This window comes from Diospyros lotus, chromosome 3 (assembly GCF_014633365.1).
Source record: "Diospyros lotus cultivar Yz01 chromosome 3, ASM1463336v1, whole genome shotgun sequence".
Taxonomy (NCBI): Eukaryota; Viridiplantae; Streptophyta; class Magnoliopsida; order Ericales; family Ebenaceae; genus Diospyros; species Diospyros lotus.
In genome coordinates this window covers 23,767,115-23,791,261 of record NC_068340.1, presented here as the reverse complement: position 1 = coordinate 23,791,261, position 24,147 = coordinate 23,767,115, and the positions used below count along the sequence as shown (strand labels likewise).

Here is a 24,147-nt window from a genome sequence, read left to right as displayed (position 1 = left end):
CATTGCACCTGTAGGCATATATTTCAACTGGAATAATACAGGTAAACTTTGGCAAAATTCTTAATTTCAGAATGTGTGAAATTCCAAATAATAAATGACATATAATAGACAACAACATATCAAGCCTTCATCCCACAATGTGGGGTCACCTAAATGGCATATAATAAAGCTGAAAGAAAACAACAGGAAATTAATCAATAAGAACTAACAAAAGCATACCTTGACCAGCCGTTTCATTGAGTCACTAACATTGCCACAAAGAAAAGTCTTAGATGTGTCCCCATGATAACCCTAACACATAAAAGACAGGAAATAGTTGATAAGTCTGCTTTTAACATTAGGAGGGAATAATAAGATGCCGCATGAAGAATGAAAAAAAAAAAAGGCTTACCATGAATACAAGATAAGAACAGGCATAATTATCAAATCAAATATATGTGTGTGTGTGTGTGTGTATTTAAGAACAAGTCTATTTTGGTCCAACTAAGAAGCACCAATATAGACACAATAGAAAACCATGGCCTAATAAGGAAAAATGGACAAAACAACTAAATAATATTTGTAAATATTTTTGGAAATAATGACAAATTCCTTAGGGCCTGTTCTTTTTGCGTTTTAACTTTCAATTTTGAGTTTTTAATTTATTTTCAGTTTTCTGTTTTGGTAGTTTGTTTTCAAAAAACTGAAAATGCGTTTAGTTTGTTATTCTGAAAAACTATTTCTCAAGACAAAAAATTAGAAAACACGTTCTGTTTAGAATTTTGAGAATATTTTTTTTATGACATTTTATTCAATGAATTTGATTATTTAGTAAATTAAAACTATTTAATGTTAATATATTATTAAGAAATATATACATTTTAAAGTTGGTGAATCTTGTAACATTTTTCCTGTTACAAGAATAAAATACAATTAAATAAATAAATTGACTTGGCAAAAAAATAGGAAGGGGATAGTCCGAAAGCCATGTATATATACATATTATATTACATTATAATAGAAGCTTCTAGGAGCTTGGTTGGAGAAGGGGAAAGCTCGAAAGCCATGGAAGAAGAAGCAGGAGACGACCGCCGCGGGAGATTGCCGACGACAGTAGCAAGATCAACAGCGATGCTCAGCCGCAGAGGACAAAGCAAGGCCGCCGATGACCAAGACCGTCAAAGCGACGGTGGGCAGCGGCAGCGATGGTGGAGAGGCCGCGGGCGAGCATGGCTGCTACAGAAGCAAGCTACGAAGGCGATGGTTGTGGGAGACTGGCGACAACAAAACCGTGTGACCTAGAGAGCCGAGGGTTATGGCAACGATGGCGCGAGGGTCGCAAGCGAAAGGCAATAACGGACTGAAGGTCGTTTTCCGCATTTTGGGTGGAGTGTTTTGGCTGAAAACAGCCAAAACAACTTTTTGTTTTGGGTTTCTTTTATAAAATTTTTCTTTGTTTTCGAAAATGCATTTTTGAAAATATGAAAGTAAATACTTTTTCACTATTTTATAAAACTGAAAACTCAAAACAAGGTTGAAAACAACAAAGAGAACAAGCCCTTACTTTTTATGATATGCATAGATCTATTTTATCATTTTGGAAACAGAAAGTGCCAAAGGAAAATAACAATATCTGCTTGAGAAAATCCTATTCATAAATAATTTGGAAATAAAATGCCTTTAAGAATCTTAAAATAAAATTCCTAAAAGACTATTTAAAATGTTTAGTTATCCCAAATGTGTTCCTAAGCAACAGAGGCATATATTCCCAAATGTTCAATAAATGCTCCATTCTAGGTTAGTTTTAAAGTAAAAAGTTGTGTTTGAGCTTGTAATAGGAACACATTGTGAAATCTCCAACTAGATTTAGTGTTCACAAGGATATACCACTTTATTGGAAGTCTCCACACTTCTTAGTGGCACACAAGTATATCAGACAATGATAAGCAAAACTAACAATGCATTGTTTGCAAGAAAAAACCAAGTAGCAAAACGAATGACCAACTCAGCAACGTACATTCAAGTAGACTGTCACATCAATGTTTATTATGTCGCCGTCCTGCAGGAGATGATCATTAATAAGAAAAGTTTTTCACTTTGAGCTAGCAGCAATAGGCAGTGAAAGCACAAAAAACCTGCAGTTGACGAGAATCAGGTATTCCATGGCACATACATTCATTCACAGATGTGCATACACTCTTGGGAAATCCCCCATAGCCAAGAGGTGAAGGATAAGCACCAGCATCAATAATCATTTGGTGAACTGCTCTATCAATTTCATTTGTTGTTACCGATGGCTGATAAGATTACAAACCATGTAAAAGTATGTCATACAATAATATTTCAAATATAAAATAGGTGAACAAATGCTTTAAGTGGAGGTAGAAAGAGAATTATATCCTTCATTGCATAAACAACATGTAATAGGAAAGGTAATGCGAATCTAAATCCTACCCTTTATGCTGATCATGAGAACTAGACTAATTAATTCCTAAACATCTTCAGGAGGATTGAAGAACTACCCATATAGAAGGATAAAGCCCAGAAGCACCGGGGGGGGGGGGCCAAAAAATCAAGATTTCAATTTGAGCCAAAATATAAGGTGATAAGACTGCCGAAAGGTCAAGTTTTACTGTTTCCCTGTTTAAATGGTAGATATTACTGAACAACCGGCTGATCTAGGTTTTCCTTAAAAGCCTTGTAATAAACCAGATACTTTCGCAAACAAACTGATGTGTAATACTTCCTGCAGAAGATTGTGAATGCATAAATGGTTAGTGCAGAAACATGAAGTTGCTAACTAGACTGCAGTAGAAGATGGCCCAGGTGGCCTAGGGCAAACACCCAAAGAAAGATGGAGAGAAAAGATTCTTGTACTAGGGTTCGCTGCTGTGAAAAGTTCCAACCTGAAGAACCATGTAGTAGCCCATCAGTATACGGCTTGACCCGCCACTTCCTCTCCACCATTCCAACCTTATTGATGTCTAAGATCCTTACATTTGTTATCAAGATTAAACTTCATTCATTTACAGAAGAGGATTTCATCCCCAAAAGTTAAATTCTAGTTTAAGTTAAAACAAAACGGGCAAGAGAAAAGTTTTTGAGCTTGGACATCTAGGTTTAAGTCTGTTGTTATGAGAAAGGGGACGTAATTCCATGAATTTACAAATGCACCAAAATGCAGGTAATGCACCAAATCCATGGGAATATCTTTACACAATGTCTTCATAGTAGCAATATGTAGGAACTATAGTTTCAAATGCTAAACTGTATTAGGATACATAATGAAATATAGAAAATAGTAATTCCCTACTAGAATGCAAGAGAATGTATATTCAACAATACAAAGATATAGAACCTTCTCACCCTAACCAACGTTCCTGCATAGTCCAATACCCGAGCAGCAAGCTCACATGCAGCCTTCATCTGAGCAATGCCTTCAGCATCATGAATTTGATGTTCACTAGATAGTTCTGGTAACAAAGATGAACCAACATAAGGAGGCTTTGGTATGTGATCAGGCACAGGAAGACGTGGTGATACCTTTCCACGCCTCAAAGGTGGCCTTCTTCTAGAGCCTTTTGATGTTCGAAGATTATGTTCTCTGAATATTACCAAAAAAAGAAAAGAAAGAAAGTAACTTAATAATCACGTCAACTTTCATACAATAAATACGAACTAGTTGTCACCTGCCAAATGATGTGTAGTAAGATTCATATTCTCTAACCTCCAAAGCATATTCATTTAGGCAGTCAAGAAAATTCCATCAAATAAGATTCCAGATTTCTAAAACATTCAACTTAACAGGTAGATGTGATCATGTCAATTAAAGTGGACGCTAATAACAGCAAAAAAAAGGGGAAATAAACCCTTTGCACAGAAAGGCAAAGATAACAAGGGGAAATGACTCCTAAACTTCTATGGTAGAAAAGTGGTCACGTGTCTCCCTTTCAATCAGCAATTGCCCAAAAGAGGTAGCCTTGTCCTTGTGGGTCCCGCTTTCCTTAACCATGTTGGTTCATGCCCTGAGCTGATGTTATTTGATCCTTTATGGGTTGTGGGTTCATTAATCATCTAGCAAAAAAAAGACAAAAACAGAAACAAGAAATGTCTACAAAAATCGACAAGGAGATAACCTCCCTAAGCCAAAAATCAGAGAGACTAACACCATGACTTTCAAGCTACACAGTTTGCACTTCGCAAACACCCCCCCACCCCCAAAAAAAAAGCAGCAACAACAACAATAACTAGTGTCCCTCCATAAGCACCATAACTGACATGACCACACCACAGCCCCAACTTTCATTTGATTGACTTCAGGGGCAAAATATCTTGGATGAGAGAACAACTCCCACTCTAAGTTTGGGCACCACCTACTCCACCCCTAACACCTAAAAGACCATGCTACTCATCTCCCTAACAATAGGCAATGAAGGGAGAAAGACAGATGTACCAAACTAATCCACTTAAAGAGTTGCATCCTTACTCAAATAGTTGGTTATAAAAGTATAATCATGGACGACCAAACTAGAAAATGGCACCTCGATAGGGCTTCAATGATAGAAGTCCCTGTCCAAATAAAAGTAAAATCTCACTCTCATTCAAAACCTGAATAAGACTGCCATATGCAATTCCTCGATTCATGCTACACCAAAGCATCCTGAAAGCCTTGCTGAACTCTTCATTGCTGAAGGGCCCAAAGGATGCTTCAACTGACTCAAGTCTCAATCCAAAATGGCACAAAGGAGTAACTTCAAACCATACTAGTTGACAAGGATAATCATATACAGGAAAGGGAAAGGCACAACATGATGGGCCAAAAAATCAAACGCAAACCATTACTTGGGGCTTCTAAAACAAGATCAACTTAAAGAGTTCAAGCAGTAGCATCAAGGGATCAAATTTAGCTTTCAAGTTAACAGATTACTATATTTCAACCTGGTATAGGTTGCCATTTAACAGCATTGGCGAATGCTTACTGATGGAACCACTCTGCAGAAATGGTTAGATATTAAAATATGATTAATCGTACCATAATTTCACACAATTATATTTGGTTTCCATATCATGTTTGACCAACACATGCTATCCAAAATAAACATTGGCATTTTACAAGTTAGGTTTTAGTAGCCAGTGAAGAATTTTTTTAGGATTCCACACGCAACCTAAGCTTCATTCTTTTTTTTTTGCCCTACTTTTCATGGTTCTGACTATACTTTCTGAACTAAATCTGTATTTATTTCAAACAATTCTAGCAAAACTCTATCGTTTGCACCTTCAAAACGGTAGAATATTCCATATGTCATCTCTCTTTCAATAGCAGTATATCAAAATGACATACCAGGAATTCATTCTCAATCAGTACGGTAGCTAAAACACACGAGACATAATCCACATATATACACACCTCATTTCATAACTAAACACTTACCAATAAAAAAAGTAATTAGGATTTCTTTTGATAAATAAGAGGGAATTAAATTTAAAGTTCTTTGCAAAAGCGAATAGCACCCATGTACAAATTTCACACACACACACCCCCGCCGCCCCCGAAAAAAAATAAAAGGGAAATGAGGAAAGGTATATAACACAGCGAGGAAAAGTTAGTACCTTCTAATTTTATTGGCCTCCTCCAAGAACGAAATCTTCTTCGACAAAAGAACAAATCGCTTTGGAAGATGGGAATTTTTCCCTAAATTGAACGAAATGGAGGGAAAATTGAAGCAATAATTCAGATAATTAAAGTGGCAACATAAGTGTAGATAGCTCGCTTAGTTTGAAAGTGCGCCTAAAGCTGTCACAATGAGAATGGTGAAGCAGAAGTAATGGCGTCAACACATACCCGACGGAGAAGCAAATGAGAAGGTGAGTGGAGTCCCCCTGACAATAGCAGAAGATGACGACGACAAGGTTTCTACATGAAGAGAAGATGGGAGAGAGAGCGAAGAAAAAGCCATTGGAGAGAGAGAGAGAGAGAGAGAGAGTGTTAGAAGCCGAGGGGATAACGGAAGAATTTGGAGGGGAAATGGGCTGGGCCAAGAGTCCAAAGGGATTATCTAAATTGGGTTCAATTTGACAGTTTTGTTGGGCCTTATCACTGGCTTGAAATGGGACAAGTTCCCTAAATGAAGAAAAATGAAAATGGATTTTCCTGGTGACTTGAAGAGTGAGTATTCATGGATGACATCCCCAAACCTATCTTCACATAAAACGCCAATAAATGTTCATAATACTCTCAGGAAACAAAATATTTCACCCACTTTTTATCATCAATTAACTTCGTATTGGTATATTATTTATTATTATCATAAATCTAAGAGTTATGTCCGGTCCGCACTTTTAGATAAATAACTTGTGGTATCACAAATATTATAAGAACGACTAAATACTAATATTAAGTGAATGTTAGGTAGAGAAGTGTCTTCAAATCAATTTAAGTCAAATTTAGATAGGGAATGTTTGGTGTGACAAAAGTACCAAGAATTAGAGGGGGAATTAATAATTGCACAGTTACAAATGGATAGTCTACAAGAAAAAAAAATTGAATATATTATTTAATTTTATAAATACAAAATTTATTTTCGATTAAGTGAAAATCAGGGTGTTATATTAGAAGTAGTAGCTTTTTTCTTTTTCTTTTGTGGGTGGGATCTTTGTTAAATCCAACAATAATGTTAAAGAAAAATTAATGAAAATAGTTGGAAACCTGTGAAGATATTTATGGAGATTTTTGGCGAAGTTACTGAAAATATGAAGTGAGATCGGCCTAACTATATATATATATATATAGAGAGAGAGAGAGAGAGAGAGAGAGAGAGAGGCCATAATCCACTGAAGAAGGAATATATATATATATATATGTTGCCACCTAATCTTTTGACATTTTGATTGGAGATCAAACTCGTCTGCAAATTGACTTTTCAATTGAAATCCCAAAAAAAAAAATAATAAAAATAAAAAGGGTTGCAGCGATCTGAAGTGAAGGGGATGATATTAAATATTGCATGGTTTCTGTTGAATTGCCTACCTTTGACTGTATTATTATTGTCGACATTAATTAGCTATAGATTGTTTGACACCTATTTTTGTCACATCCATTAGTCAAAAGCATCTTTAATGTGATTGGCAAGCCAGCTATGCATGCCATCATTGTAATACAATGAGTAGTACATCTCATTATATAATACAGAAAGAACAAAAGCAAAGAACAAACAAAACCCATTACCAATAACAAATTAATTAATTAAGATTTAGTGGTGATTAGAAGATTGTGGACACTTAATATATTGCATGGAATAGATTAAAGGCTGAAACATATCCATAATAATCCATATATATCTAATACTTGTTTGTAGGGAAAATAGATGGATCTCAACGAAACCAAGACAAATGCTGGACAAAACTATGGAAAGTCGTTCTATAAGATTATATATTAAGACCAACTAAACTATCTATTAATTTTTTAAGAAAAAAAATTTTTATTTTTTTTGGCTACAAATGTGTGTATATATATATATATATATATTTATGACTTAAAACGAAAAATTAGTAATTAACCCCTAAGATCTTCAGATTGGAAGATCTAATATAAATTTTTTGGCTTATTAGCACAAAAAATTGGAATCATTTTGTATTTTTGCGATTTTATTTAAAAATTTTAATTTTGACAATAAGATCTTAAATTAATCGATTGGTTGCAATTTTATCTATCATCTGAATTCGATTCAAGAGGTATCCACGACCCGTTGACGTTGCATGCCACATGACATTTTAAAACATTTTGAGTTGGGCCCACTTGCACACATGTAAAAAAATAAAATGATGTTAAATATATATATGCACAGAGAGAAGGAAGCAAGCGGAGGACAATGACGACAGAGAATGGCGATGGCCACAACTACTTCGGCAACGACCGATTTAGAAGCTAAAGACAATGATTGATCTGGGCTTCCTCCTGCTCATGGTGACGACGATGAATCTGGAAGCTGGACTGACTGTCGATCTGGGCTTCCTCCTGCTCAAGGTCACCTTATAGAAAACGACCAATGGCCCTCTACTCTTGTTAGTCGATGACATCCTTTGCCAACTGCCTCGCCCTTGCCGTCGATCGCTTAAGCCGACCCTGTCGACATCAAGGATCAGCCATCAAGCTTTTAGATTCGGCCTTCTTTTAGATCAACCTCCATCACCACCTCCAACTTCTAAATCAGTCACCGCCTCCAACCCAGCATCATCGCATGTCATTGTTATCGTTCCCATCCTTCGCATGCCTTCCTTTGTAAATGTATCTATAACACACACACTCATATATATATTTAACATTTTTTTTTACACGTGTGCATGCATATGAGGTCCACTCAAAATATTTTAAAATGTCATGTGGCATGCTACATCAGTGGATCTTGGACGCCTCTCGAATCGGATCTAAGGTCGTGAATAAAATTGCAACCAATTGATCAAACCAAGACCTTATTGTCAAAATTGAAACTTTTAGATAAAGTTACATAAATGCAAAAAAAAAAAAAAAAGATTTCTAGCGCTAATAGCCCAAATTTTTTTATGAAAGTTCATATATAAATATATATATATAATGATATGATTATAATATTTTTATAATTATAAAGTATTTCGGTGTGCTTTTTTGTTTCTAATATCACTAAATTGCATTATGTTGTATAAATATTTATTTATTTATCTTTATATTTCAAATTACTTTTTTTTTCTTCATTATAAGAAAAGTTTAGCCCCAATCACCTTTAAGTAAGCACAAGTAGGTAAAAAATGCCAACAATGAACTACCTGTGACGTTGTTATCTAAACATTTCACTAGACCATTTGATCGATACAGGCGATGTGCACAAATGGCAAAGACGTAGTCAACATGAGTTGATAACTCGTGTTTATGAGGAATTTCTCGTTGAAGACCATTAATTATAATGATTTATTACCATCACGATGAAATTTTAAATATTACCTAGGCTTGTCAACTAAGGTTATAGACTCGTTAAATATATCGTTGCAATGCACATGCGACCTAGAATATCTAAAAGCATTACAGACTTATTATGACCTCAAACTTCCATGGCCTGAAAGGCCATAATCCCTCTAAGAAGCTAGCTATAAAGGGTCACTTCCACATTATTGGTTACCAAGTTGAGGTCTCGTTTGTTAACATAATTGATTAAATAAATTGCTCCACCAACTAAGAACGACTATGCACCAACACTGATAAAATCAAGAAATAGTTCTTAGTCTATCAGTCCTTACTATGTATAGACCTAATAAGTTTTCCTATATTGAGTCAAATTAAACCACAAGCTCCATTCTTGATGGTGTCATTTCATCAATTCCTTCAAGTTTTTGCCTTGCAACCATACTCCCATCGGACCAAAAAACTTTGATTTCTCATAAAATGCCAATAAAATCTTAAAAGTAATAAATATTGATCCCTAGTTAACATCGTTTATGGTTAAGATTAGGATAGTATTTGATCATCTTCAAACCCCCAACTTTCATTCTTAATTAATGAAACCATCATTGCCAAATGTTTTCACAATTGTTCATTTTTCATAAATAAATCCAATGATTTCACATATAACTATGAAATACAAATGCCCTCGATTCTCCCTATTAATCATTACGCCAATTCTAAAAGTCAACAGAATAAGATTGAAATCATATGATGTTATTCCATGATAATGTATCTAGGGGTGTGCAAACAGCTTGGTTGGGTTATCGAACTGACCGAAATTCAATAACCAAAAAATTGAATTGTTGTACAAAATCAAATTAAATTGATCAAACAAACCCAAAAATCAAACTAACCAAAACCCCCCAAAAAAAAAAATCGAACAAAATTCGTAAAAATCGAACCGATCAAATAAACTGAACAAATCCAAAAAACCTCAAAAATAACCAAACAGGCCGAACGAATTTTTTGCCTTATTGTTTCTGTCGACCACCTAGCCAACCAGTGACTCAAATGATCGAAACTGTTCATCGAATTCCTTCAATTGCAATGGTTTATATATCCAAAAATGAGTTTGATCCAACAGTTGATTTTTTGTAAATCTAAAAAATAATTTTATTGTTAAAAGACTCAAAACTCGTTTCTAGAAAAACATTGTCAACCACCATCCATAACGGATTCTGACGATCAGAGGGATTAGTCTTGGCTTAGTGACCCATATTCCCAAAAATCATGAGGATTTAATGGTTGGATTTCAATAGATCTAGATTTTAATGTAGAATACCCACCCACAAGGTCACCGAAAAACTTACAGAAAAGGCCTAAGCCCATATGATGTGAATCGTTGAAGGAAACAAATGTGGTTTGAGGCAATAGTGGCTACCGAGGTGGTGTTAATGGGTGAGCACGGTGGTGCGAATTGGAGAGAGATAGTGATACTGGTAGCGATGGTTGATGGGAACAAAGTTGGCTGCCATCAGCGTTGGATAGGGCTGGCAATAAGCCTAGCTACTTATGACCTGCCTCAAGACTCGACTCGATAATTGTCTCAATAAGGTAACTCGTGATACAAATGAGCCAAGTTTGAGTTCAAATATTTGGCTCATTTAGTAAATGAGCCGAGCTTGAGCTACCATTAGCTCAACTCATTTGGCTCACGAGCCAGCTCGATATACTTATATATATTAATTTTATAAATTTATTAAATAAAAAATATTTATTACTTAATACTCAATAATATAAATATATACTTAATAATTTTATAAATATATTATTTAAATATATATTATATATATCACATATATTATTTATATATATATGCATAAAAGTAAGGTGATAGTTTCGAGTTGAGCCAAGCCAGCTCGTAGTCATCATCGAGTCAAGCTCGAGCTAAAAAAATTAGCTCATATCGAACTCAAGCCGAGCTATGAGCCAAGCTAAAATCAATTGAGCTGAGCTCGAGCTAGGCCTAGTTCGGCTCAACTCGACTTATTGTCAGCCTTAATGTTGGAGGTAGAGAGGAAAGGTTGACGTCGACATTAACATCAGAGAAAGCGATGGGATCGGTTAAAGATGGTGATGAGAGACGAATGGGAAAAGAAAGGGCCGAGTAAAGGGGAAGGCGGAAGGACCAATGCATTGGTTCAGTCATTCCGTCATTCTATTTGTTCTTCTTTTATACTAGGCCCAAAACGACGTCGTTTTATAACTTTGGTCGATTCAGTTAGTTCGGTTATTTCCAACCCAAAAAATGAAGCGAAATCAAAAAATTAAAAATTTTAAAATAAAAAAGAAAATCAAACCAAACCAATTTTTCAAAAAACCAAACCAAACTGAATTTATGTCGGTTCGGTTCGATTATTTTGGTTAGATTGAAGTTTTGCACACCCCTAATTGTATCCAAAGCTTGAGCTTTCTTTGAGGAATCTAATTTCTTCAAAGTAAATGTCCGAGGCACAACCCGACCAGTTAGGTCTAGGACCACAATGCCGGTAGAAGGAGCGAGACGACCAATGCACACCTGAGGTGAATTGGTCGATCCAACCCAAAAATCCAACTATGCACTTTTTAACTGCAACAACTTAAATATACACTATTGGAGCTGGAATTACTGCTTCTGCTGATATTAAACTTGCCTCTTAATGGATCATTGTATTAAATTATTTAGATTGTACTCATTCTAATTGTCAAACTCAATGAGTTCGGTATTGTTATTTATTGTCACTACCTTTCCATGCATGATTAGGTAATTTGTGCATTTACTGCCTTTCTTGGATGTGGTCTCAGGCTCTCTTTTCGGATTCAAATTCTTATTCTCTGTCACCCGTCACCACCATATATAAGGTTACTATCCTACCATCGAAAGTTAATAGGGTAAAAATTTGAATAACGTGTTGCTGGCACGAAGGCCATGCAATCCATCAAGTTATATATCATCAGAGCAAAGCTTACATCAACCTTTTATCTAATAAATGCATCCCTTCCAGAAGTTGAGGTTTGTTACATGTATTAATTTAGAATTACTACCTACTACAAGAAAAATTATTTTTAGTGACGGAAAAATCTGTCACTAAAAATAGAAATCCGTCACTAAATTTTTTAGTGACGAATAAGGAATCCATCACTAAAGTGAGCGTCACTAAGGGTGCGTTTGATGAGGGTGGAAAATAAGGGTGGAATTCGAATTCCATCTAGATTTTAAGAAATTCTATCAAATAGCTTTTCAATTTCATAGAATTCGAATTCCATCTTAGTTTAAAAAGTGAAGATTTTCCTTGAAATCAAGAAATTGGAATTCCTAGGGATTGGAGTGAGAATTGAAATTCTATAGAATTTGAATTCCACTCTTATTTTCTATCTCTATCAAACGCACCCTAAATTTTAGTGACGAATTTTTCAATCATGTCACAGATTTGTGACGGGAAGACACGCCCTGTCATAGATCAATGACAGTGACAGCTCTGCAACCTGTCACAGATTTGTAATGATAATTCCTCGTCACAGATCTTTTTAAAAAATTTAAAAAATAAAATTTAAAAATTAATTTTTAAAATAAGAAAATAAAGATTTAATAAATAACAAGAAACGTTTTTTAAAATTTAAATTATATATAATAAATAAAAATTTAAAATTAATTATAGAAATAATTAAAAATTAAAATTAAATAGAAAATATTAAAAATTTGAAATTGAAAACTTTTACTGTTTTAAATAAAAAATATTTATTAATTAATATAATTACATAACAAAATAGGATACACTACTAAATAGGATACAATCAATAAATTTTACATTTTAATTTCTAAATGTAACGAATAATATAAACAATTAAGCTAAAATTAAATTAACACAAAATAACTAACTTTAAACAATTAAACTAAACTAAACTAACAACACTGAATAACACAAAATAACTAAAATTAAACTAACAAAAAATAACTAACTTTAAACAATTAAACTAAACTAAACTAAACTAACAACACAGAATAATACAAAATAACTAAATAACACAGAATAATTAAAATTAAACTAACATAAAATAACTATTAACTGAATAATAAAACTAATTTTAAATTAAATTATCTCCAAAATATTGAAAAAGCGATAGTAATGGCACAGAGGTGACATCGGCGAGAGGCAGCAGCGGACGAAGAAAACAGCTCAGAGGGAGATGGGGGAGAAGAAAGAAATTGCAGAGGGAGATGAGGAAGAAGAAAGCAGCGCGGGGAGAAGAGAAGGGGGCAGAATTTTAAAGTCATTGTTTAGTGATGGGGCTGACAACCCGTCACTAAATTTGTCAACCCCATCACTACATTTGTGACGGGGCTAACAACCCCTTTATTAAACAACGAATTTAGTGACGGGGTTATCAGCCCCATCACTAAATTTTAAATTTTATATATAACTAATCTTAAATTTTTTAGTGACGGGTGTTTGTTACTAAATCCGTCACTAATTTGTGACGGATATGTTCCCGTCACAAAATCCGTCGCTAAATTTAAATTTTCTTGTAATACGGTTATCTGAGTAAGAGATGCTATCAAACAAACTATAGTTGATTTAATGAGTCATTCGTAGTTTCACAGTTTGAATTAGTTTACACTTACACATGCATGGCTTAATTTTTGAGCATATGACTACCGGCAAGATCAACCAAGTAGCATTCTTGTACAACGTCGACATTACGTGACTCGCTAACTCGACGGTCAATTGTTGGCATCTATCAATCGGTGAACAGACGAAGGTCGATGACTCGTCACCTCTTTGACGTTTAGCATCCCAAAGCACAAGTGGCCCTCTATGAGTTGTGCACACAACAAGACCAGGCAAGGCGTACGCGTGGCAAGGTGGATACTTCAAGGTTCGCCCCAAGTGTGAGCACAACCCGCCAACAAAACAAGACATGTTTTTTGAATCAATTCCCTTGGTTCGAATATGCAACACAACCAAGCACACGAGGCAAGAAACACACTAGAGGCAACATCTGAAGCGAGGTGGATGAGCAAACATCGCTGCACGAGGAGGGAAATGATCAAAATCCACACAACCTAAGCACCACTCACACACTGTCTCGTTTGCTTTGCAACAATTTCACTTAACGTGTCACACACCCATCAAGGATTAAACCCAACGAAAGCACAAAATATCAAACAAGGTCGAGCAAGCACCACTTGAAATGGAAGGGAAATGTCCAAAGACAAATGAAGAAATTAAAAGACAACCGCAAGGCTCCATGGCGCATGCATCATGCGGGCCGCTAAGAATAATAATAGCAGTAGTAGTAGTAAAGTTTCATGAACATTTTAATTGCCTTTGGAGTAAATTTTCAGTTACCGTGATAATTTACCTTTTGCTCGATTAAATGAATCTTAGTTCTTGATTGGTTTCTATATCTATCTATCTATCTATCTATATATGTATGTATATAAAAGTGAAGTGTGTGAGATACTGGTTGATCATGAAAATAAGGAAAGAGTAATAATTAAGCTAAGATATAAAATAAAAAAAGAAAGAAAAACAGTGGAACACATGAATAATATTGGAACAAATCGAGAGTTCAATCTGCAATAGTGTCTTGTCCCTTTGGGCTTTTCCAATTGTTCAATTCAACCTAATTTGAGCTCTCTTAACTCAGCTTGTGTCTGTAAGATAATATACAATTGATTATCATCATCATGTTTACAGCTTCCAACACCAACACCAACACCAACACCACCCTCCTCCTCCTCCTTCCCCTTCCCCTTTCCCTTTCCCCCCAACACCATTCACAGAGACATTCATTTCAATACGAAAACAAAAAACAAAATGTTACAAAGCCACTCCAATGGCCCTTGCCTTCTTGCTACATTCTAGCCCTAACAACTCCATCTCTCTACTCCTCTTGCCGCCACAACCACCGCCGTTGTCTGACGGCACCTTGAATATGTTCACTCCAAACAGTCTCACCATCTGGACCGGGTTCCCCGGGACTGGGAACCCGGCTACGGCGGCTACGTCCGGCCAATTCCTCGTCTTCCAGTTGATGTAAAGCTGTTTTTCGGGGCCTGTCGACCGGTGAAAGCTCACAATGTCGCCGGCCTTCAAGCTCTTCTCCTTCACGAACCGGCTCCACCCCTTGGTCAGCACATAGCTCTGGCTGCTGTTCCAGTACGAGTACCGGAACCGCCACACTTTTTCGGCGGCGTCCTTGAAATTCAACAGCACGCCCTTTGAAGCGTTTCCTGTCTGCAACGGGAAGTGCTTCTCGGCGTGCTGCTTCGGAATAACCAGGCGATTGAGCTTCCCGACGTCGCTCGGCGTTACGGCTTTCTCGAAGAGCTGTTCGGTTGCCTTCACGACTCCGTCGAAGCCCAGTGAATTGACGGCTTTGCCTTTGTTGACCCGCTTGCCGCCGCCGTCCAATTCGTAGGTCCGGCGGCTCTGATCCAGCTCATCATTGTATGTGTGTTTCCGGAGCATGTCCACTATCTCGGCCTTGGAGTGGGAGTTCAGGAACGCCAGCTCGGCCTCGTCCTCGTCATTTTCGGACAATGGTTTGAAGTTCGTGACGGCGTCGCGGCCACGGAACCGCTGGGCGGCGACGTCGTAGGCCCGGGCGGCTTCGTCTTCTTCATTGAAGGTACCGAGCCAGACCCGCTGGTGCTTCTCGTAGATTTGGGCGCCCCATCGGCCGTTGGGCTGCGGAACCACGCCCTTGAACCGTGACGATGGAAGCTTCCGGGACTCGGCTTCGACGCCGCCCTCGGCGTCCAGAACCACGCTGGTCCCGCTTCCGACCAGGCACAGGCTCTCCGGCGACTTCACCGCCGGTAAAGCCGACGCCGGCGCAACCGATATGGAATCGCTGGTCGTGCTCTCGTCTGTGCAACTGCCTTCCATTTGCGAATTAGTCGGTGAAGAAGGAAAAAGGAGAGAGGAAGTTAAAACTGTTTGGTTGGAGGAGAAAGATGAGAAAAGGAAGAGAGGAATATGAATATGAATGGGGTTTGTTAGAAGGCTGTGTGTATATATAGGGTCCAGCCTGTGCCTTCCGTGGGTTAGCAAGATATACACGGAGGCCTAATTTTTATTTTTTTTGAATTTTTTTATTAATTGCATCCATCGTTTATTATCGTAAACTGTATGTATGTATGTATGTATGTATGCAGTCTTGGTATATCAAGATATGGACATATGGGTATGGTGGGTCAACCCCACGGATGGGAGCAACCAGGAAGATTCATGGGCAGAAGGATAGATATATATATATATATATATGTACACACACAAATACACACACGCACATATTGTATTGTATCTTTGAGCGTGGTCTGTGTGTTGGAAAGGATTCTCGTGAGATTTGAGAAATGACTCCTTATAATTAAGTTATAGTTAACTCTTTATTAAGTCAGACGAGTTGTAATATAGTATCTTAAGAATTAATTTTTTTTCGTGTACATATAGATTCATATAGATAGAGTGTAAAAGCATATGTTGTGGGCTGGGGGAGGCGGGGCCACAGAGAGCAAGTTGGAAAGGAGGGGGATTGGGGGGTGTGGATGTTTCACATGACAGTGGACCTTGATTTAGTAAAGTTCATCCCCCCTGAGCCTTGCTGCTGCTGCTGGTGCTGACTATTGGGGGCATGGCCTCTCTCCCTCTCCCTCCGGAACACCATCGGTGAGTTAATAGACAAGATTTTGATTGAGAATCAGAATCAGATAAGATAACAAAACCAATGACAACAAAACATATAATAATTTATTTTCAATTTTTTATATAGAAAGAAGAAGAAGAAGAAGAAGAAGAAGAAGAAGAAAGTGAGTGAGAGAGATCGATCTAGAAAAAGGAAGGGCAGAGGGGGGTGGGGAGTTAAAAAAAGAAGAAGAAAGAGCGTGGTTTCAGAAGGGGGGTGGCATGGGGGGTCATGGGCGAAATGTAAATGGAGGGATGGATGGGCTCTCATCCTACACCAAATTCCCCCCCCCATAAGTTCTTATCTGGCATGATTTGATTGGTCCTTGTTTACTCTCTCCTTTGCTTCGTCGGCTTTTGCCTGCCTGCCTTGCTGTTTATCCATCCATTTCCATCATCCTCCATGGGTTCCCATTTCAACCCATGATTTATTTTCTCAACTTTTGACAATTTCCTTTCCAAGTGGGACTGAGGACTCGGTCCATTGTTTTCTCCCATGCCATTTTCGTGTACTCTTTATCACTCATCTCCCCTTCGTCTCCTCTTATATATATATATATGATTAATTGAAATCCCTTTATTTTTCACTAATTATTTTTATTATTAAAAATTTATATCAAATTAAACACTATTGTTAATTTTACATTTCCTGCATTTACATAACATAAATTAGTACAATTTCCAAAATATGAAATTCAGACGACAATTATTATATGCAAAATCTCAAAAAAGTATTAAATGTAATTTTGTGTATGTTCCATCACCACCCTCGGGATGGGCGGTCAACATCAACGCATCATATATTATGGTCCTATCCCATTTGCCCAAATCGAAAAGGCTATGGTAATGGTGCCTGCCGTTGGTTACATGGATGGGCACGGGTGCGCCATAATTAGGATGTGGTCTAAGGCAGCTTGCAATCTCTCCTACACGTATACACAAATATTTATGTTGGGGGATGATATTAAAATGGGGATTCCGTACGGACAAGTGCCGTGGCCAAGGGCCCGCGGGGCAAGGCAAGTTGATGAAAACCGAGAGCTGGGGGGGCGGACTGGTGGTGGTTTTGTACTTGTTGATGGGTCCCAATTTCTGGAAATTAATGATAGTGGTGAAATTGAATCAGTTTTTTTTTATTTTTTTTTATTTTAATTAAGGATGCTGTACTGTTTTTTACGGTTCTGTTTGGTATTCTAATTTTTATTTTATTTTTGTAATTTTTAGTTTATGGATACAGATCGTATTTATGGAACTGTAGACGTACGGTATTACTCTGGGGGTGGGATACGGAAAAAGTCGCTTAAAACCCTCCACACAAGTTGGAAGGTGAGAGACATTATGGGATGGGAGTGAAGTCTACCATCACCCATGGACCCTACCTGATCATCATGAATTCTCTTCTTCGGGTGTTAGTCTTATCTCGACTCATCCCCCCACCTCATCTCTTGTTCTCTAACTCTTATCTCTTTTATTCTTTTTTGGTTTTTTCTTTTCTTTTCTTTTCTTTTAGTTGCTTAATCACTAATGCGGTAAAAGTTTTAGTTATATTTCACATGATATATTCTTTTTGAAAAAATTCTACCCCATATTTTTAAACTTTAAGATAATTATAAAAAATATTCTTGACATTAAAAAAATACAAAAAAATACTTTTAAAATTTAATATTATGTTATAATTTTATATTTTAAAATAATTAAAATACTCTTATATTTAAACTCATTTTTCTCTCTCATTCTTTTTTTTTTTCTTTTCTCAAAATCCTTTTCTATTTCTCTTTCCCTCTCCAACAATGACAAATGGTGAAGATGACAAATGGTGAAGAGCGAGAATGATTGTGTTTTTTTTTTTTCTCACTCTCTCTCTCTCATCTATTTTTCTTTCTCAATCTTAGTCTTATAAGAGTAGATGTTAGTTACAATGGCAACTATTACAATAATAGGGGAACTTAGTCACAACATAAGTGCCGGAGTCTATTCATGATAGCAACAATAATAACGACAATGACAAAGGTAGGCATTTACCTTTTCTCTTTTTTTCTTTTTTGAATCCAAATCCAGGTTTTTTGTTTATCTCAAATCCAAATTTGAGTTCAAAAGGAATAGTTTTACTAATACCTTTTTTATTTGTTAATCTTCTTTTTCTTTTCTCTCTTTTTAATTTCTTTTTTCTCTTCTTTTCTTTCTTTCTCTTTGAAAGTAGATATGGGTACATTATTTATCTTGAACCTAGATTTGACAACAATCCCAAATCTCGATTTGAGATTAAATATTTCTCTCTATTTCTAATTTCTTCTCTTTTGTCATCAAATCTAGATCTATGTTCTAGATAAAGTGTTTCATTATTTTCCTCTATTTCTATCTCTAATTTATTATCCTTTTTATTTTCTCTCTCTAATTGCTCATTTTATTGCTATTTCTCAAACGTCATGAAATTTTATATAAATTTGCTAAACTTGAAGTGTGTTATTTGCAATTTATCCATTATCTTTCTCCACTCAAATTTATTTGAATGTGGAGAGTCTCAATAAAATAAGAGTCACCGATAACTTATAAGCTCTACTTTATAATTAATTCAAATCATTTAAATTATTCGTGAGAAATTATCTTTGGATTTTCAATCCATACAACTCATCTTAAAAGGTAAATACATATATGGCTGGAAATCAGGAGGGAAATATGGGTTATGAACAAAGATTTTCCACACAGTTTTCTTGGTCATATATATAATGTTGTGCCTCCAAGTCAAAGTGAACGAGACTTGATACATAACGTATCCAAAACTTTATAAAAATCTATTTTTACAAAATTATATTGTATAGATATAATAAATAAATTTAAATAAGATCAAAATAGAACCGATCATAAAATAAAACAATTTGTGTTTGTAATTATTTCTGAACGAAGATCACGTGGTGGTGGTAGGTCGGATGATTTTATTAATTATAAAATTAAGCATCCATTAATATATAATAATTGTGTGTTTAGAGGCCCCGGCCCCTCCAATGGAAACAGAAACTGGCACATCATCATGACTCCTTCTTGTTGCTTCCTTATCTTTTCCTGTTTTTCAACCATTGATGGACACTTGGCAATGGTGGAAAGGAAATTCATTGCTGTAATCACGACAATTTATTTTATTTTATTTTTCTCTAAATATTAAGGAAGATTGTTATGTTAATTTGAGGTCATTATGGAGATGTCACCACCTAAATGTCACTTCAGTATTAGGAAAAAGGAGATGAAGATAAGTCCATTAGTCATAAATAAAAAGCCCTTATTTGCGCAGCTAATTACAATCTAAAAGACTAAAACTTAATTCGCGAGGATTATGTCAATCTTTACTGCGATGGAAACAAATTAAATCCCTAATCATACTATATATATTAAACTTAATTTTTTGGATCATTTTCACATAAATCTCTTGTAATTTAATCTTAATATTTCAGAAGTCCTTACAATCTTTTTTTTTTTTTTGAAACAACCCTTCCATTTGGTTAAGAATCCAAATAGATTAGTTTTTTTTTTTATTTTATTTTATGTGGAATTAAAATATTATAAGCTCAAAATATCAATAATAAGGCCACGAGGGGCTTAACGGTGACTCTAATATAATTGAGGGGCTTAAATAACAAGGTAAAATTCATCAAATAAATTTTTTTTGTATCCACTGACACTGATTGCGAAATAACAGTTTTATATAAAATAAAAAAAAAGAATGAGGAGAGAGGAGCAAGCATATCCCATGGAATGGGGACATGCATGTCCAAATTCTATGTACAACCCAGTGGGAAACAGTAAACAAGGACAAAACCAACAGAAAGTGTATAGTGATGAGCAAAGTAGATTCTTATGCCAACATATATATTATTAAAATACCCAAAACAAGTGGATGGTTCATTAACCTTCTCAAACTGTGGATGATCATTATTTTAACCCTCTTTTCTACCTGTCTGTCTCTCTGTGTGTCTGGGAGTTCAAGTTGTGATTCCCTTCATATTCCCCCCCCCAAAAAAGCAATTGATCGATATTAGTTTTTTAAACCCAACTGTGTTTCAATGAGCTCTGGGATTGTCTTCCCACTAGCAATCCGGCATTCTAAAATTAATTAGTCTTCAAGTGGTGGGGGCATATTCTCGGATTGTCATTTCCTAATAATATTAAAAACACATCAAAATATCTATATCTAGCACCAACAAACCAATGAATGCATCAAAATCTATATATCTAACTTGTGTTGAGATTGACATGCATTAGCTATATATATATATATATCGTTACCCTTTTCATTCTTAACCTTACCTTATGGATTGATTTATATATTAAGATAATCAACACAAAAGTATTATATATATATATATTATCTTTTAGGTATCGCACGTTCAATCTTCATCATCGTCCTGCCTCTTCTTGAATAGTGTAAAAATTTAATTTATCATTAATATAACTCAATTGCATGCGTATGTATGTCTGATAAATTTAAATTTATTCAGTGCATGCATACTCAAATTGATAAAACAAAAAAATTATAATTATAATAATCAGTAAAAATTACATAATGATGTTGGATTTTGCATTATTTTGAAATCAATTAATTAATAATAATGTACTAAAATAAGTTGCACATGTAACGATTTTTAACCAAACTTGTAGGAGAATATTATACTTGTTTAATAAACAAACAAATTAAATGGCAAATGCACTTTCATCACTTGGAATTAATTGCTTGGGTATTCTTTGGTGCTACTCCACTGATCATCTTTCCTTCTAGTAATCATCACCATTATCATCTTCATCTACACAAAATCTTTATATATATATTGGGATTCTTTCTTGGAGTTGGTCAGTACTCAATGGTCCATGTATCTATCATGGTTTATCTCTTGAGTTGTCATGTGACCAGGAGGCCTATCGTTTTCACATGGATAAAACCCTTTTTTTCTCCCCTTCTTTTAAGAAGTATCTGAGGTGCTTTTTGAATCTTTTCACACATCTTGCCAGCCAATCCCAGTATCAACTTTCTTCTAAACACGTTTGAGCTCAGCATCCAATTAATTAGTATGCTGTGTTAATTTCCAAATTGTAATGGTATAAGCAAAATTTTAATTACACATGCGATGAAGTGATTGATTAACCATTGTATATTTAAAAAAAGGCCCAAAAAAAGGTAATTCGTAATTATAAAAAAAAAAAATTCTTTTATTTCATTTTGATTATATTTGCTACATAAATACTTAAAAAATTACTTGATAGTCTGATCATGATATTTGTATTGATAGGGCATGCGTTTGTTCCATTATCGTCGGCACTTAAATAATTTATAATATTTAATTCGTTATTAAGAGTGAATGACTTATTAAATATTATTATTATTTTTTTTTAAAAATATTATTAATTCCTTAAATGATACACGATCTAAAAGAATTAAGAGATCATTATGTAGATAATTTTATCAAACGATAATCTCACAATCGAAAGAAAGTCTTTTTTTACACACAAATATACTTTAACTTTCAAATTTGTTCCTTTTTAAATAATAATAATAATAATAATACATTATCGAGACGAATTTATAAAACATAAGCCAGTTATAATTAATATATATGTTTGTCCAAATTTAGTGTAAATTGAGTCGTGGGAAGTGAGGAGCCCTAATTCATATGTTGTCACCAATACCAAACGGGTTGGCTCAAAAGCAAAAGGGAGGATCTATCTCTATGTGTGCCTTTAAACAACACTCGGATCATAATCTTTGTGATTATCTCTCATTCACATGATAGATTAATTATGGATTTCCCCCTCACACTTTAGCTTTTCAATTTAATTACAACTGGAGATGGCTTTCAATTTTACGACTTTGAGAGGTGGGTATGCCACGTCATAGCCGCCGACGCGTATGCGACAACTGCCACCTCACACTTTGTAAGCAGAAAATATGACAAAAATAAATACCAAAATATATATAAATGATCGAATCTTTTGATTTGGATGCTTTTTGAGTACAATTACATTTAATTTAGCCCATGCTTTATGCTTTTGATCGATCATCTTACGTCTAAAGCAAGCAAGACTGAGATAAGAACACAAAACACCACACCCATTATAAATTTGGATCTGGCTGGCTTTTATATATGTAGATCCACAAGATGATGACCAAAATCTCCAAAACTAATACTAATTTTACAATGATTCTTTAACATATATATATATATATATAAATGATATCTTAGTTTGTGCATAAAAAGGCTTTTAGAACTCTCTTCCGCGTCACCAACACGCTTTTCCCAGTTGCTTTTTTTCAATGTGTTCACACCCAGCTACAGTATCAATTAATTACCAGCAATTATATATTAATTATTATATTAGCAACAAAAGCAGATGTGTACGTATATATGTATATACGCATTTTGTAGTAGATGATGATGATGAGATCTTTGACTGTTGCTGGATTGATTTTTTTTATTTTTTTTTCTTTTGTAAATTAATGCTTGATTGATTTTATATACTGGGTCGACATGGACTGTGACCCACCTTTCCGGGTCAACCCACATGGTCGATTCACCTATTAGTTTCAGTGGTGTGGTCATCTAATTAATCCTACAAGATGGAGCTAAATAATTAATGAGCTAATTACCATATTTAATCGTCGACACTTGGTTATATATGAACTCGATCGTAAGAAGGATTAACGTGTGATTTAAGGCCCCAGTTAGACTTGGTTGAGTTTAATTAAATAGCACGTTGTTTCTGTTTCAGAACAAATTAAAATGAACAAGTGTGCTAATTCTTATACAGTAGAATCTTGAATATATCCATATATATAAATCAAGATCATTAGGAGCAAATCTTAATAACCCATTAATTAATGGTGTCTCGGCTTGACTCAGTTTCGTTTTAAGCAACAGGTTTTGAATATTAAAAAATTTGATGACTAGATATTGATAATTAATGATATTTTTTTAGTTTTTTTTTTATTAAAAAAAGTAAGGCTGGCTAGATTATTAGAAAATACCTCTCTCTCAATATGAATCCCAAGGCCTCCTTCATGCGCCAAAAGATATGCATGTGGGGACTACACGAGACTTAAAGGTACGTGTGAAATTTAAAGAATTAATTAGAAATTGAGATTTGAAACTCACGAATACAACTAGCTACCAATATATAGCTTTGGATTTTTTTTTTTTTTTGGGGGGGGGGGGGGGGCTGTAGGATTCACTGTTAGCAACCAGTTTTGGTTATGATATATCATTACGTTTGATGACTCCTCGTTAATGGATTCATTATTGTTTGTTTTAAAATTCACAAGTTGTGGGCACATTTATGCATTGGCAAAGACCCAACCCAGTTGCTTGACCAATGAATACTCAAATTTGACTCAGTTAAAAAGAATATATATATCATGCACCCAAGATTATTAATTAGTTTTGTAATCAACTTAAGTTGAATATGTGACTCACATACGGTAAACTTGATGAATCAGAAGTACATCCATGCGGAAAAAAGAAAACAAATAAACCAAGCTTAATATTG

The 24,147-nt window shown here is 35.2% G+C and overlaps 2 protein-coding genes across 3 annotated transcripts in view; both read right to left on the bottom strand.

The window, feature by feature from the left end:
- Positions 1-5,982, bottom strand: part of LOC127798025 (methionine aminopeptidase 1B, chloroplastic) — a 37,071-nt gene extending 31,089 nt beyond the window's left edge. The window contains exons 1-6 of one of the 2 annotated variants that reach the window (XM_052331301.1): positions 5,822-5,982; positions 5,590-5,671; positions 3,346-3,583; positions 2,115-2,276; positions 1,997-2,038; positions 220-291 (exon numbers count right to left, since the gene is read on the bottom strand). In XM_052331301.1, coding sequence (XP_052187261.1) covers positions 220-291; positions 1,997-2,038; positions 2,115-2,276; positions 3,346-3,583; positions 5,590-5,671; positions 5,822-5,936 — 711 coding nt within the window. In that variant the 5' untranslated portion in view covers positions 5,937-5,982. The remainder of the gene's footprint in view (positions 1-219; positions 292-1,996; positions 2,039-2,114; positions 2,277-3,345; positions 3,584-5,589; positions 5,672-5,821) is intronic. The other variant, XM_052331302.1, reaches the window with a different exon arrangement.
- An 8,472-nt stretch (positions 5,983-14,454) lies between these two features.
- On the bottom strand, positions 14,455-15,932 carry LOC127796343 (AP2/ERF and B3 domain-containing transcription factor RAV1-like). Its single transcript, XM_052328432.1, has one exon. It carries the CDS (start codon positions 15,823-15,825, stop codon positions 14,755-14,757), a length of 1,071 nt encoding a protein of 356 aa, XP_052184392.1. The 5' UTR covers positions 15,826-15,932; the 3' UTR covers positions 14,455-14,754.
- Positions 15,933-24,147: the final 8,215 nt, after the last annotated feature.

Bases quoted from the DNA above. Each gene is read 5' to 3' on its own strand.
- LOC127796343 (XM_052328432.1), bottom strand. From the start codon at position 15,825: ATGGAAGGCAGTTGCACAGACGAGAGCACGACCAGCGATTCCATATCG.